Raw genomic sequence first — 17340 nt, forward strand, 5'->3', positions numbered from 1 at the left:
TGTCCTTTTTCTCTTTTTAGTGTTCTCTGCCTTCCCTTTCTCAGTGCTTCTCAGTCTTCTGTCATTGGTCCTTCCGATCCACTCCACACTCTCCTCCCCTCTGAACACTCTTTCTTCTGTTATTCTGTCAATGTGCTTTGTCTTACTGCTTTGTCAGCATTGTCTTCCTTTTTCATTTGCCCTCTTCTCTGTGTTCACCATCTTTCTCAGTGCCCTCGACATCTCGCACAGTGATTTCTGCATGCCTTTTCTCAGCACCCTGTTCTTCCTCCCTACTTAATACAACATCTCAATATATGTTCCTACGCCTTTTAATGAACACTTTTTAGATTTCATAGTGATCTTTTAGTTTCTTTCTTAGTGCCCTTTCCATTTCCTTTCAGCCTTTTCTCCATTCTTTATGTTCATATTCTGCTATTTTCTGTTAATGCCTTTTTGCTCTGTTCATTCTGCTCTCTCTGATAATTGCTTTCCTTGTTAATGCATAGTGCCCTCTGTCAGGGTGCTATTTCATCTGTTGATTCTCTGTTTTGTTTGTTAATGCTCTTTTTCCTGCTAATTGACTTCCTCATTGATGCTGTTTTTTTTCTCAGTTAATTATTTTCCTTGTTAGTATTATGTATGTGTTCTATTTTCACTGTTCATTATGTTTACTGTGTTAATGCCCTGCTTTCCTTGTTAGTGCCCTGCTTTTTCTGTTAGTCTTCAGTTTCTCCTGTTAATGGCTTCCTTGCTAATATTATCTTTTCCCTCGTAATGCTGTGCTTTTTGCTTTTCATGTTTTTTCTGTTAGTATTGCACTTCCCACGTTATGGTTCCAAATGTGATGGTTTACTTTAAAACAACAGCATGGATGAAAAGGCTATTTCTAAAATGGCTGGTACGAATTTGAGGCAGTTTTTCTGGAATCTTCAGAGATGTAAACCAGGCATTGATTATTGGAGGAGATAGCGGCATAGTCAATTGGAGGCAAGTGCAATGGTTTGGGGAAATTAGTCATACCATGGCTGTTTGTGGAATTTAAATTCAATAAATAAATCTGAATTTATAAAACAAGCCCCAGCAATGGTGACCTCAAAGCTCTCATGGATCAAGGTACCGAAGGATCCGCACTTAGGTCCAAGTTGTTCAGAATATACAGAGGAACCTCGATTATCCAAGTATTTCATTCGGTTAATCAAATTCCGGTAATCGAATGCCGAATAGCATTGTTTAGCCAAGCATCGGGACCTTGCGATCTTGTCGGATAATCCGAAATTCAGATAATCGAATGCCAGATAATCAAGGTTCCTCTGTACATCAAGGATTTGTTTGAAGGAACTAAGTCTAATATTTCCAAGTTTATGGATAACGTAAGGATGCCATTTAACCTCAGGTAACTGTCTGTGTGGAGTTTGCTTGTTCTCCCTGTGTCTGCGTGGATTTCCTCCAGGTGCTCCGGTTTCCTCCCACAGTCCAAAGATGTGCAGTTTCGGTGGATTGGCAATGCTAAATTGCCTATAGTGTTGAAGGATGTGCAGGTTAAGTGGGTTAGCCATGGGGAATGCAGGGTAATGGGGAAGAGGGCCTGGGCCTGGGTGAGATGCTCTTCAGAGTGTGATGCAGACTCGATGAGCTGAATGGACTCTATATGCACTATAGGGAATCCATGATTCTATAAAGCTAGGTGGAAATGTGTGCTATGAGAGAGGTGCAAAATGGGTTCAAGAGGATTTGGCCAAACACATTAAATGAGCAAAAACATGGCAGATAGAATATAATGGGGAAAAGTGTGAGGCTATCCCCTTAAGTAAAAGAAACAGGGGTACAGACTATTTCTTACATGACAATAGATTGGAAATTGTAGATGTACAAAAGAACTTAGATGTCCTTGTCAATATGTCAGTGAAGCTGATGTGCAGATGCAGCAAGCAATCAACGGTATGTTAACTTCCATAGCAAGACAATTTTATACAGAGTAGTGAAGTCATTCTTCAATTGTACAGAATCTTGGTTAAACTGCAACTGGTGTTACTGTGTGCAGTTTTAGTTGGCACACCATAGAAAGGATATTATTGCAAAAGAGGGAATGCAATGAAAGGTTCCCCAGATTATTCCTGGGGTGATAGGACTGTCCTTTTAAAAAGAGAATGAGGAAAACAGAACTGCATTCTCTGTATGGTTTTGAAGAATGAAGGGTAATCTCATTAACACCTACAATATATTTACAGGGATAGATAAAGAAAGAGGGTTGGAGAGAGGGGATATGGGTCCATAACCAGGGACACAATTTCAAACTAAGAGGGAAGCCACTTAGGACTGAGATGAGGCATACTGTTTTACTTAGAGGGTTGTTTTTGTTTAAAAAAGGAAACTAAGGAGGCAATGCCTAGTGGCATTATCACTAGCCTATTAATCCAGAGACCTGGGTTCAAATCCCGCCATGCCAGATGGTGGAATTTGGATTCAATTTTAAAAGAAGCCTTGAATTAAGAGTCTAATGATGGTCAGGAAACTGTTGTTGATCGTCGGGAAAAACCCATCGGATTGACGGATGTCCTCTATGAAAGGAAACAGTCTTCCTACCTGGTCAGGTCTACATGTGACTCCAAAACCACAACAAGTGGGGCAGTTAGGGATGGTGTGTAAATGCTGGCCTAGTCAGCGATACCTACATCCCACGAATGAATTTTCTAAAACACAGTTATTGAATATGTTCACTGACAGATTTCTGAACCAATAGTGTGAAGAAACACATGGATAATCTGGGAGAAAGTCATTGCGGTGGATGATCAGCAGTGATCATGTTGAAGCAGACTTGGTGGATTGAGTAACTTACTCCTGTTCCCATGTTCCTTTGTGTGTAACATGAGAGTCAATGGAAGATCATGACAGATTTGGGCTGTCTAGAGACATTCATTGTTCTGGTAGTGCAGCTCTGCAACAGCATGGTCTCCTTGTGTCTTTGATGCTGTAGAATCCCCTGTTGCCTTCCCAAACAGAAATGGAATGAATCGGAGAAGTGAGTTGTTCCTACCTTGGTCTCTGCCATGGTTATGAAGTATTCTGTGGTACTGAAATGTGTTACATTAGAAAACGGCCAACGTGTGCTGATTAGAAGCTAAAATCAAAGTGAATGGCCAAACACTTCATATCTTTCTTTTTGCCGATGACCTTGCTGTAAATGCTTGGTCAATACAAGAAATGAGGAATTACATGGAATATTTCTCATCTGCAAATGATAACTTCGGTCTCACTATCAAGATCAAAAAGACTGAGGACATGTACCCAAAAAGCCTTGTTTGAAGTCAATTGTCATGTTCAATGGTCAAAGGCTTAAAGCAATGAAAGGATTTGTTTACCTGAGCTGTACTCTGTCCAGAGTGGTTCACTTAGCAATAGTCAGTGCCAGAATAACTAAGGCTAGTGTCGCCCTTGAAAAGTTACCAAGAACAGTCTGGGGGTGAAGAGGAATGAGACTTTCAACAAAAATAAAGATTTATAGAGTCCTTTACACTGTCTTGCAGCCTGTGAGATGTGGAAAATTTACTCCAGGCTTACAAAAAGGCCTTACCACTTTCAAACAAGCTGTTTGTGCAAACTACTCAAGTTCAGATGGCAAGACAAGGCTCCCAATACTAAAATGCTCTCCCTGATCAACACACCGAGTATCCATGCTCTGCTGAAAGAGCTTAGGTAAGGTGGGCAGGACATCGTGTCAAATGCCAGATGAATGTTTGCCAAGAAAGGTTAAGCAAACTAACTTGTTTTATTCCTTCATGGGATGTGGGCATCCATGGCCAAGCCAGCATTTATTACCCATCCCTAATTCCCCAGACGGTAGTTAGTTGTCAACCCCATTGTTGTGGGTCTGGCGTCACATGTAGGCCAGACCACATAAGGATGGCGGTTTCCTTTCCTAAAGGACATTAGTGAACCAGTTGGATCTTTCCCTGACAATTGACAACAGTTTCACAGTTATCACTAGATTCTTAATTCCAGATACCTTTGAATTCTAACGTCACTAACTGCCATGGCAGAACTCAAACCCGTGTCCCCAGAACATTTGCTGAGTTTCTGGATGAACAGTCAAACAATTATACCACTAGGCCATCACTTCTCTAATTGAAGGGAAGCATTAACATGGAGGCCAAAAACAGCCTTTAGGACATTCTGAAGGACTAAATAAAGACTTCCAATATAACCCATGAAACATGAGAAAACCTTACATGGGATTGTTATATATAGTGTTATCAATAAAAGGACCACCTTTATGAACAAAAGAACAGAAGGGCAATGGTACTGAAAACAACAATGCTGGAGATCACAGTGGATCAGACAGCATCCATGGAGAGAGAGTAAGCTAACAAGCTAGCATTCTTCAGATAAAGAAGAGTAATGTATATTTGAAAAGTTAGCTTGCTCCCTCTCCGTAGACCCATTGTGATCTCCAGCATTTGTTGTTTTCAGTACAGATTCCAGCATCTGCAGTAATTTGCTCCTATAAGAGCAGCATTTGTCCCTTTGAGCCTGCTCCACCAATTAATAAGGTTGTGGCTGATCTGTTTGTGGTCTCAGCTCAACTTTCCTGTCCACACACCATTACCCTAGACTCTTTTTTTCTGACAAAGACCTATCTATCTAACTTCAATAAATTTAAAAACTCAGCCTCTTATCTGGGGAAGGGAATTCCACACTTGAACCACCCTTTAAGAGAGAAAAACAACTTGTGCACAAATTCACTGGCACAAATCTACACATTTCCTAAAGAAAGTCATTTACAATTGAAGCAAATTTTACACATACTTTTGTGGATTTATTTTTACTCTAGATATTTTTGTTTCTGTGTTTCATACTATTGTCATGTGGGAGAGTCCTAGCTTTTCGTATTTTCGACAGTATACCACACATGTTCAAATACATAAGTTATATTCATGCAGCACACTAGGAATACAGACATAGTCATAGAGCACAGAAACAGACCCTTTGGTCCAACCAGTCCATGCGAACCATAATCCCAAACTAAACTAGTCCCATCTGCTTGCACTTGGCCCGTATCCCTCCAAACATTTCATATTCATGTACTTATCTAAATGTCTTTTCAATGTTGAAACTGTACCAGCGTCGACCACTTCCTCTGGAAGTTCATTCAACACATGAACCACTCAGTAAAAAAGTTACCCTACATATCTTTTTCCTCTCACCTTAAAAATATGCCCCTTATTCTTGAAATCAACCACCTTAGGGAAAAGACACTACCATTCACCTTATCTATGCCCCTCATGATTTTATAAACCTCCACAAGGTTACCCTTCAACCTCTTATGCTCCAGTGAAAAATATCCCAGCCTATTCCAGCGTCTCCTTATAACTCAAACCCTCCATTCCCGGCAACATTCCTTGGTAAATCTTTTCTGAACTCTCTCCAGTTTAACCATATCCTTCCTCTAACAAGGCAACCAGAACTGGACACAGTACCTATGTCCTGCCAATGTCAACTGTGTTCATTCCAAGGTTTTTTTGGGTTTTGGTATAAAAACAATCTCAGAATCAACTGTATTATAGACAGTGAAGTGACAAATAAAAACTAGTGTGACAAAGCATTTTTTTTTACAATTTCAAATTTTATTTGATAGAAAGTATTATGTGATAGCAAGTATTGATTTGCAACTACTGTGAATCCTATGTTACATGCAGTATATTTATCTCATGGGCTTTTCTTTGATTTCATCCCCACCTTCAGGAATTACCTGGCTTGATGATGTATTTTCTACAGTGTTGGATAGTTTTTTTTAATTCATTCTCTTGTGGGATCTGGGCATTGCTGGCTGGGCCAGCATGTATTGCTTGACCAGAGTTACCCTTGAGAAGGTGGTGGTAAGCCACCTTCTTAAACCACTGTAGATAGACCCACAATGCCGTTTGGGAAGGACACAACAAAAGACACAACAATAATTCCATTTAAATTAATGACAGCGATTTAGCATTCTGAATAACTATCTGTTGAGTTCAAAACAGATTTTCATCAAAGAAAAATACATTTGAACGACTCAGAGATGTTTGTATTGAATTGATTGGCTTGGTGTCTTTGTTGGAAGCCAGTCAGACCAGAACCATTGATTTTGTGACAATTGTATCCGAATGAACTTCCTTTCTGAAAGCAAGTGAGGAGGCAATGGCCTAATGGTATTATCACTGGACTGTTAATCCAGAGACCCAGCTAATGTTCTTGGGACCTAGGTTTGAATCCTTCCACGTCAGATGGTGGAATTTGAATTCAATAAGAAGAAAATCTGGAATTAAGAGTCCAATGATGACCATAAATCTATTGTTGATTGCCAGGAAAAACCCCTCTGCTTCACTAATGTCCTTTACGGAAGGAAACTGCCATCCTTACCTGGTCTGGATTACATGTGACTCCTGACCCATTGCAATGTGGTTGACTCTTTACTGCCCTCTGGGCAATTAGGGATGGGCAAGAAATGCTTGCCTAGCCAGCAACGCCCTCATCCCATGAATGAATAAAGAAGTAGATTAACACTGCTTACAGGAAAAAGCCATTACCAAAATAAAATTGATGTGAGAAAAGCTTGGTTTTTGTAACATGTAGGCTTTTTAAAGTAAATGTTAGTAGATCCCATGAACCTTGGGAGAAAAAAAGGTCTTCCTGAATCCTAAGGAAAATTATAGTTTTCTTATTGAGAGCTGTAGCTGAAATAGCAAAGAGGGAAATTCAAGGCCATCATGTTAAGCTCACCACCACCTTCTCAAGGGCAACTAGGGATGGGCAATAAATGCTGGCCCAGCCAGCGATACCCACATCGCATAAAAAAATGAATAAATTTAAAAAAAACACAAAAGCACTCCATGGTAAAATTTAAGGCAATGTGTTTTAAAATAAATCCTGCTGGATCCAATAGAAAAACAGCAATGTTTTTTTTCAATAAATCCAACAGAAATTCACTGCAGCTGGGACAAATCCCACACAAATCATCAAAAAGGTTGAGAAATAAATTGTATGAAGATCGTGTGGTGCCGTTGTTGATTCATCTTGAATGTGTTTTACAGTATATCTGTGATGCATTGAAACGGATGGAATACCACTTGGAGTTTAACATTTGCATTCTCCGCTGTGTTTTAGTCTTATATGGAGGACCATCTGAGGAACAAGAACCGCCTGGAGAAAGAATGGGAAGCACTGGCTGCCTACCAGGCTGAACCGAACACCAGCAGCATCGCAGAGAGGGAGGAGAATGAAAAGAAGAACAGGTCTCAACTGGTCGTGCCATGTACGTGCACCTCTTTCATCCTGACATGATACAGCAGAGGGAAGGTTTATTTTATCCATGCAAAATTTGTAAACACGAAGATAAAATTAACGAACAACCATAGGAATGTTTCCCTCGAGTAATGATTCCAAACATTGCCAAGTATCATAGTGTTGCAAAACATGCCTTATATTAAACATCACTTTTTTTTAGCACACCCTTTCCAGTTCCCTCTGACATCCAGCTGACTGCTTTGAAAATCTTCAAGATGCTCCATTTTGCCTTTCTCTATCACATTAGCCTCTTCACTCCTTTGCTTTGTGTCTGATGTTCTTTTATATCTATCTGCACATAGAGGCATTGTTGCATGTCTAAATAATGATTGTATGATGTAAATGTTAAAATGTTCAAATATTGAAGATCTTTATATGTTGCATCTGATGGTAAGATCATTTGACACAAGGGCAGAAGTAGGCCATTCAGCCTGCTTCACCTTTCGATGAGATCAAGGCTGAATTGATAACCCTCAACAGCGCTTTACTTCCTTTCTCCTACAGCCCTCGATTCACCCACTGATTAAAAATGTATCTATCTCAGCTTTGCATATGCTTAATGACCCAACCTTGACAGTCCTCTGTGGTGAAGAATTCCACAGATTCACTACCCACTATCTTGGGTAGTGAATCATCTGTCTTGAATGGTGATCCCTTATTCTGAGATAATACCCATCTCTTTCTAAATTATCCCTGAAGGGGAAACAACCTCTTCACATCTACCCTAACAGCCCACGAGGCCTCTTATACATTTCAGGAAGGTCGCCTGTCATTATTCTAAACTCCAATGAGTACAGCCCGACCTATTCAACTTCTCTTTATAAGACAGGCCATTGATACTCAAGATTAACTTAGTGAACTTTCTTTGGAGTGATTTCAGTGTCAATATACCTTTCCTTGGTAAAGGACATCAAAACTGTTCAAATATTCTAGGTGTTGTTTGACAAGTGCCTTATGTAATTCTAACAAGCTTCTTGACTTTTAAACTCCATTCCCTTTATAATGAAGGACAATATTCCATTAATTAGCTAATCCTCTATGCAGTTAAGAGAGTGGTGCTGGAAAAGCACAGCAGGTCAGGCAGCATCTGAGGTGCAGGAGAATCGATGTTTCAGGCATATAGCATGTAGCACTCTGCAAGTAGCTTCAGAGAACATCTCCAGGACATCCGCACCAACCAACCCCACCGCCCCGTGGCTGAACACTTCAACTCCCACTCTGCCGAGGACATGCAGGTCCTGGGCCTCCTACATCGCTACTCCCTAACCACCCAACACCTGGAGGAAGAATGCCTCATCTTCTGACCCAGGATTCTCCAACCCCACGGCATCAATGTGAATTTCACCAGTTTCCTTATTTCCCCTCCCCCCACCTTATCCCAGTTCCAAACTTCTAACTTGCCACTGCCCTCATGATTTGTCCTACCTGCTCATCTTCCTTCCTGCCTATCCGCTCCACCCTCCTTTCTAACCTATCATCATTAACCCCATCTCCTTCTACCTATCGCACTCTTAGCTACCAGCCCCACCACTCCCATTTATCTCACCACCCCCTCAGCTCACAGTATCATCCTAATGAAGGGCCTTTGCCTGAAACATCAATTCTCCTGCTCCTCGGATGTTGCCTGACCTGCTGTGCTTTTCCAGCACCTTACTCTCAACTCTAATCTCCTCACGTTGCAGTTCTCACTTTTGCCTAATTCTTTATGCACACTACCACAACCTTGGACTCTTTGGGTACATGAATAGGAAAGGTTTACAGGGATATGGGCCAAATGCTAGCAAAATAGGACTGGATTAATTTAGCATATCTGGTCAGCATGGACGAGTTGGACCGAAGAATCTGATTCCGAGCTGTACATCTCTATGACTCTATGGTACCGTGTCAAATCTTTTGGTGATCCAAGTGTACTCCAGCTATAGGTTCCCCTTTATCTATCCTGCTTGTTACTTCCTCAAAGGACTTTGATGAATTTGTCAGGCATGATTTCATCTTCATGAAGCTATACAGACTCCAATTGATAATGTTATGTAAATTTAAATGCGCTGCTATTGCATTCTTTATAATAGACTCTAACATATTCCCGATGGCAGATGTGAAGCTAACTAACCTACAGTTACCTGTTTCTTGTTTGTCTTCCTTTTTGAGTCCAGGTATTATCTTGGAAGTTTTTTCTTGGGCTGGGACTTGTCCAAAATCTCAGGATTCTTGGAAGATTATTTACTAAATCATAGCTACTGCCTTTAATTTCCTAGGATGCAACCTATCAGATCCAGGGGACTTTAATCCCATCAGTTTCTCTAATATATATCCTCCAGTGTTAGTCGGTACATTTATTTCCTCACCCCACTTTTTCCCCCCAGTTTAGTATTTATAGAACGCTTTAATGTCCTCTACCTTGAAGACTGTGCAAAGTATTTATTCAAATCTTCTGCGATTTCCTGGCTCCCCATTATTAGTTCCTAGCCTCATTATTCCAATGGGTCTATGGTCACATTGACCTCCTTCTTCCTTTTCATATATTGAATTCCGCTCTCAGTATCCATTTTTATATTACTTGTTGGTTTAGTTTACCCTCAGTTTATTTTCACCCTTTTTTTGATCATCTTTTGTAAGATTTTAAAACTTTCACAATCCTCTGGTTAACTGCTATCTTTTGCTACATTGTGTGACTTAAGACCATAAGACATAAGAGCGGAAGTAAGGCCATTCGGCCCATCGAGTCCACTCTGCCATTCAATCATGGCTGATGGACATTTCAACTCCACTTACCCGCATTCTCCCCATAGCCCTTAATTCCTTGTGACATCAAGAATTTATCAATTTCTGCCTTGAAGACATTTAGCGTCCCAGCCTCCACTGCACTCTGTGGCAATGAATTCCACAGGCCCACCACTCTCTGGCTGAAGAAATGTCTCCGCATTTCTGTTCTGAATTTACCCCCTCTAATTCTAAGGCTGTGTCCATGGGTCCTAGTCTCCTCGCCTAACGGAAACAATTTCCTAGCATCCACCCTCTCCAAGCCATGTTTGTTTGTTTCAGTTTGATACCACTCTTAACTTCCTTGGTTAACCATAGTCAATTTATCCCCTTCCTAAAATCCTTTTTCCTTGTTGGAGTATGTATTTGTTGTGAGTCATGTACTATGTTCTGCCATTGTTAATCAACTATCTTTTTTGCTAAATTCTTTTCCCAATCCACTCCAGCCAACTCTCCCCTCATTCCTTCATAATTATCCGTATTTACATTTTTGCACAGTTATTTCCAACCCAAGTTTCCCACTCTCAAACTGAGTACCAAACTTGACCATGTTATGGTCACTGTTTCCTGTGAGCTAATGTATTAAACCTGCCGCATCACAAATTACCAGATCTCTGGTTAGATCCAAAATATATTGTTCAGGTAAATTGTCCTGAATGTATGTGATAAATTCTTCCTTGTGGTTATCTCTGATAATTTGATTTTCTCAATCTCCCTAAAGATTAAATTCACTCATGATTAATGTTATTGCCTTTATTACATGTCCTCAAGTTGTTTTTTTTCTCTCTCTGTCTTCTGGTATAGCTACTGTTTGGGGGGCACGTAGACTACTCCCATTTTGTTATTACTTACCCCCACTCATTTGGATTTTGCAACTTCCAATATAAGATGGGGTGGTACGGTAGCTCAGTGGTTAGCATTGCTGCCTCATGGTCCCAGGTTCAATTCCAGCCTCGGGTCTGTGTGGAGTTTACACATTCTCCCTGTGTTTGCTTGGGTTTCCTCCGGGTGCTCTGGTTTTCTCCCACAGTCCAAAGATGTGCAGGTCATGCTAAATTGCCCATAGTGTTAGGTGCATTAGCCAGAGGGAAATAGGTCTGGGTGGGTTACTCTTCGGAGGGTCGGTGTGGACTGGTTGGGCCGAAGGGCCTGTTTCCACACTGTCGGGAATCTAATCGAATCATTTGAATTGAACAGATTTTTGCACTGTCCTCACTCCAGTGGGTACAAAAAGCAATCCAGGAACTGCATCCACAGGTCTTTCAATTTTTAACCCAGAAATAGGTACAAGTTAGAGATTGAAAGGGAGGGAGAAATGTATCGCAATTGAATCACCAGTGTAAGCGTCCAGAGAGAACTATTCAAACTAAAAGCTGGCATTCCCCCATGACCTGAAGGACTTCACCATAGGGTCTTAAAAGAAGTGGCCACTGAGATAGCCAATGCATAGATTTTAATTTTCAAAGTTTTTCAGCTTCTGGAAAGATTCCAAGAGATTAGAAAATAGCAAATGTAACCACTGTTATAAGAAAGGAGGGAGTCAGAGGGCAGAAAACTACAGCGAGCGTAACATCTGTCACAGGGAAAATGCTGGGATGTTTTATCAAGGAGAATTGTGCAGGTATGTAATGAAATCTTATTGTAATCTAGCAGAGTCAACATGCCTGACTAAGTTATAAGAGTTCTTTGAGAAAGTGACACAGATAACTGGGACACCATGAATTTGCTGTAGTTGGATATGCAGAATACATTTGACAAGGTACCACATCAAAGTTGTGCAAATGATGTAGGGGGTAACATGTTGCATGGATTGAAGACTAGTTAGCTCATATGAAGCAGAAGGTAGGCAGAAGTGAATCCTTTTTAGGTTGGCACAGTGTGATGAGGAATCAGTGCTGCGGCCTCAACTAGAAACAATCTATCTCAAAGACTTAGATGAAGGGACCAAATGCCTGGCTGCTAAATTTGCTGATGACAAAAGTTAGATAGTGAAGTCAGTTCTAAAGAGAGTTGTGAAGAGGACGTAATTTGGACTGGGTATTTTAAAAAGGCTATTAATGCGTTAGAAGCAGTTCAGAGAAAGTTCATTCAATTGATACCTGGGATGAGGGGTTACCTTATGACAAAAGGTAGGGCAGGCTGAACCTGGATGCATTGGCGCTTCAGAAGAATGAGAGATGATCATAATGAAACATTTAAGTGGCCTCCCATTTAAAATAGAAATGAAGAGTAATTGTTCTCTCAGAAGGTTGCTAAACTGCGGAAATCTCTTCCCCAGAAAGTGGTGGAGGCAGACAAGGAAATCAATAGTTATTGGGGGCAGACAGGTAAATTAAGGCTACAATCAGATCAGCCCTGAATGGTGGGACAGGCACAATGGCCCTGATGGCCTACTGTCAATTCATGTATTTTTATGTTCATTTCTAGGCTTTAGCTGATTGTTAGAAATGAAATCCCATGAAATCATTTAATGTTATTTCATGTCTTCAGACGTTCTCCCTGAGTTTCCTTACTTTAATTAGTGTTAGCTGGATTTGAAGGCAGACAGTAAACCAACCCTGAGGCCAATGCCAGAGACACTTTGTAATTATCTGCTGGGAGTTATGTGTGGCATAGAATAATTGCTTCTCCATGTCCCCCTAGGAATGTGCCTGTTCCCCACTTGCTGCCTCCACACAAGATCATATGACATTTCATGGAGCATTATTACATCTAACACAGTGCAACAATAATGAGGTGCAGCATAGGAACAGTATTTTTTCAAAAAGGTGTTGCTTACTTACAGCATCTTTCATGTCCTTCAGACCTCCCAAAGCACCTTACAGACAATTAAGCAGTTTTGGAGTGTGCTGACTGCTGGAAAGTAGGAAATGCAGCAGCCAACTTGTATACAGCAAAAGTTTACAATAGCAATATTGTAATGACCAGATAATCTGCTTTTAGTGATGGGGGATAGTGGATAAATACTGCCCTCGGTACTGGAGAGAACTTCTTGCTATCCTTTGTATAGTGCAATGAGATCTTTTACATCCACCTAAGAGCTCAGATAAGACCTCGACTCAATGTCATATCCTAAAAACAGGCCCTACAAGAATGTAGCACTCCCTCATTGGAGTGCCATCATTCCCTGGAAGAATTGTCCTTCCGCACTCAATTCTTAAGTTGCATTCAAAATAAGTTAACTTAAACATTGTGACTATTCTGAAAGGAAGGAAGAGCTCCAAAGAGATTTTCTTTCAAATACAATTTCTTATTGAACCCTAGAATCAAATCTATACTTCTTGGAATTTTTTACACATAACGGGCATGCTATTCTGTACATAGCAGGAGGCCTATATATATATATATCAATAAAGAGTAACAACATCATTTTCCAACTGATCATTTTTTTCTCTATGTTTTTCAGTTGGACTGAATGTCCTAGTATTGTCTTAGTATAGATGGAAACCCTTTAAAACTGATGTTATTAATATGCCGTTACTTGCAATCAATTAACACTGCATTTAATCAAAGTTATATCAGTGTTTTAGTCACTGGAATTATTTTTTATTCCACTTCCACAGCCAAGAGCAGTAATGTTCCTCTTTTCTGCCAGAGACTGTGGTGCCCATGATTACTTGGGAAATGAAGCAACTACAATTTGTCTAAGTAAATTGAAAGGAACTAACTCATTTACACCACAATTAAATACAATTACAAATCATCCTGAACCAACGCAGAGCACAAATTGTTCGGATCGCTTATGGTCAAGAGTTGGGTTTCCTCTCTTCAACAGAGAGTCCTACAAAGATTGTCAATGCTTTCAGTCAGAGGTTCCCGGGTTTGTGGTATCAGGGTCTCATTATGCCACCTGAGTTCTCCACATAGAGCCTGGTTTTTTGTATTGGAAAGCAAATAAGTGGCATCAGTAGCAAGCAAAGGCTTTACGGAAGGCACCCTGAGGCAGTTCCTCTGAACTATATTGGTCACTCCGACTGGCAGGAGGTTAAGTGATGGATTCAGAGACTGAGAGGTTTAATGGCATTGTTTGGGGATGAGTGGTGGATGCAAGATGGAGGAGAGGCACAGAAGAAAGAAATGACCTCGAGGGGCCAGTCAAGGCAGCGGCAGTGGTGATTTTGGTGATGTCACAAGATGTACTCCAGCTGGCCACTCAGGAATAATGTCACCCAGGCAGGACCTCTTTCCTGACTCCCCACACGCCCACTATGGAGTCAGTTGGACTATGAACAGTACACATGCTCAAAATATTTCCAATCGAAGGTGGCAGTTGAGATTTAAGTATGTGCTCCAGGTGCTCAGTCTTATGACCTTTCCAAAATGGCAGCAACATATCAGTGAGAACAAGATAGCAAGGAGATTCTTTTTGATTTATTTAGCATCCCATTGCCAGCTAGTCATGAAAACTAAATTTAACCTCGACTATTTCAGTAATGTAGGAAATAGGAGCAAAAGCAGACCATAGGGCTCATTGAGTCTTCCCCATTCAATATGATTGTAGCTCATCATCAGCTTCAGCTTCACCTTCCTCTATAGTTCCCAAATGCCTTGATTCCTGGAGAGGCCAAAGATACACCTATTCCAACCTTAATTGTATGCAGTGATGGGACATCCATAATGTTCTGGGGTCAAGAATTCCAGAGCTTCAGAAGCCATAAATGATGAGACTTTATTCTTAGATTGGTCCACATGTGTTAAATTCCCAAGCCAGGGGCAGCAACCGTTCAGAGACTGCCCTGGGCACCCTTTCCAAATCTTGTGTCATTCAGTCAGCCTTCATCAGAGGACAAATCTGTCATCCTGGGGCCAATCTAGTGAACCCTCACTGCACTGACTCCAAGTAATTAGGACAGGGAAGGGAATGTTACCACTTAATGCAAGGAGAATTTAATCCAAATGTAAGGAGTTTATGCTCCAGTTATACAGAGTAATGGTGAGACTACATCAGGAGTACCCTGGAGTGATTTGGTCTTCTTCTTTAAGGAAGGATGTATATACATGTGGAGGCAATTCAGAGAAGGTTTGCAATACTAATATCTGGAATGAGAGGGTTATGAGACAAAGTCAGACAGGCTGCAGTTTAGAAGAATAAGAGGCAACTTTGTTTTATATCCGGAGTGGTCTTGACAGAGTACAAGTAGAAAGGATGTTTCTTCTTGTGGGAGAATCTAGAACAAGGGGTCACTGGTTAAAAAGAAATGGTCACCCTTTAAAGACAGAGACAGGTGGAATGTGTATCTCACATAGAATTGCCTGTCTTTGGAACTCAGTTTCTTAAGAAACTTGGAACTAGTCTTTGGATATTTGTAAGGCAGAAGTAGATGGATTCTCGATAAGCAAGGGAAGGAAAGGTTATTGGCAATGGTCAGGAATGTGGAATGATCAGGTTAACCATGAGGCTCGAGGAGCTGAGTAGCCCACTCAAGGTTCAAATTCATATATTTGTATGTGTGTATCCATCCTTAAATATGGAGACCTAATTACGCAGAGCATTCCAGGCGTGGTCTCGTCAAAGTCCTGTGGATATTTAACAAGACTTAGTATTTCAATCAGCTTGCAAAGAAGGTCAACATGCCATGTTCTTTTCTAATTGCTTACTGTACCTATGTACTAATGTGTTGTGTTGCTTGTATGAACAGATGGAAAATCCTCTGGGCAGCAACATTTCCAAACCTTTTTGTTCCATTGACTAACCTATCCATATTTCTTGCTCGTCTCTTTGCATCTTCCTCACAGCTCACATTTCTGTCCAGATTTGTATTGTCAGCAAACCTAGATACACACTCTCAATTTCTTCAACTAAGTAATGCCAATAGATATACGAGGAGCTGAGACCTCAGCACTGATCCTTGTGTCATTCCACTAGTCACAGTCCACCAACTTGAAAATGCCCCTTTTTTAATTCTTGCACAAAACCTGGGCATTGCTTGCATTCATTATCCATCTCTAATTGACCTGAATAGTTTGTTAGGTCCTTTCAGAGGACAATTGAGAGTCAACCACATTGCTGTGGGTCAGCAGATACATGTAGTCCACGTCAGGTAAGGCAGATTTCCTTCCCTAAAAAATACAATTTAAATATTGCTGAAAAAGTCCTCACCATCTCCTCCAAATGAATGGGATGTTCAGAGTTATTGAGTCACAACAGTGCTGAAAAGGGAGCAAGAAAATAGTAATTGCATGAAAAGTGATATTCGGGAATGTCTTGATACTCAAGTTAACTCCTTAGGCCGAACAGTTCAAAACTAAAGTTGACTCAATGTCTCTGTTCTGTTATTGAGAAAAATTAGCTAACTAGCGCTAACACTGCTGATTATTACCCGGTGAAATATGCTATAAACACAGGAGGATGTAATTGGGAATTGTCATTTGGTACAGTTCCCACTATCCAGACTAATGTGAAAACATGTGCTTTGAATCAGGCCTTAGATGGCCAGAGCCTGTCAAACTGACCTCTAAACAAATGTCTCCCGGTGAGAAAGGAAGAAATGAAGATGAACATTCAATGAAGAGGGAGTAGGAATTATATAAGAGCAATAATCCCTCCTTTCTTCTGATATGTTTGAATCTTTCTTTCCGCAGATGATCACTCTAGAATAACATTGAAAGTTGAATCCAGTCATTCAAATTTGGACTACATCAATGCAAGCCCAATTGTAAGTACATCTCAGCACCAAATGGCCCTAATAGCTTCTTTATTAAGAACATGACTGAATCTTGAAAATAATTAATCGCAGGACAGTTCCATCCTCACCATTTGAGTCTGGTGGAAAGAATGAACCATCCTGTCTGATCACAGACAAGACCATTGGGAAGCTTTCTGTAATGCCAGTTTATTTTTGCGTGTGAATCATTTTTAAGTGCTGCCGAGCAATTGGATCTTACAGCTCAGAAGGAGAGCATTCAGCCCATCATGTCTGTGTCAATTCATTGAAGCCGTCCCACTCCTTGCGTCTTTCCTCAGAGTTCTTCAATATTCTTTCCTTTTCAAATGTATGACTTTTGAAAGTTACAAATGAATTGCCTTCTATCAGCCTTTCAGACTTCGGTGTTTGGAAAGTTAAAATCCCCTATGACAACCCTATTATTTTTACAGCTATCTGCAATGTCCTGACATATTTGCTGCTCAATGTCCAGCTGACTATTAAGATGTTTATAGCTGAAAAATGTGTTGCTGGAAAAGGAATCCTGAAGAAGGGATTATGCCTGAAACATCGATTCTCCTGCTCCTTGGATGCTGCCTGACCTGCTGCATTTTTCCAGCAACACATTTTTAAGCTC

At 40.6% G+C, this 17340-nt stretch overlaps 1 protein-coding gene across 2 annotated transcripts in view; it reads left to right on the top strand.

Moving 5' to 3' along the window:
• The window catches only part of ptprn2 (protein tyrosine phosphatase receptor type N2), a 944464-nt gene that overhangs the window by 875048 nt on the left and 52076 nt on the right, over positions 1–17340 (top strand). For both annotated transcript variants that reach the window (XM_043690699.1, XM_043690698.1), the window contains 2 exons: positions 7120–7267; positions 16642–16715. In XM_043690699.1, coding sequence (XP_043546634.1) covers positions 7120–7267; positions 16642–16715 — 222 coding nt within the window. The remainder of the gene's footprint in view (positions 1–7119; positions 7268–16641; positions 16716–17340) is intronic.

This window comes from Chiloscyllium plagiosum, chromosome 5 (assembly GCF_004010195.1).
Source record: "Chiloscyllium plagiosum isolate BGI_BamShark_2017 chromosome 5, ASM401019v2, whole genome shotgun sequence".
Lineage (NCBI taxonomy): Eukaryota > Metazoa > Chordata > Chondrichthyes > Orectolobiformes > Hemiscylliidae > Chiloscyllium > Chiloscyllium plagiosum.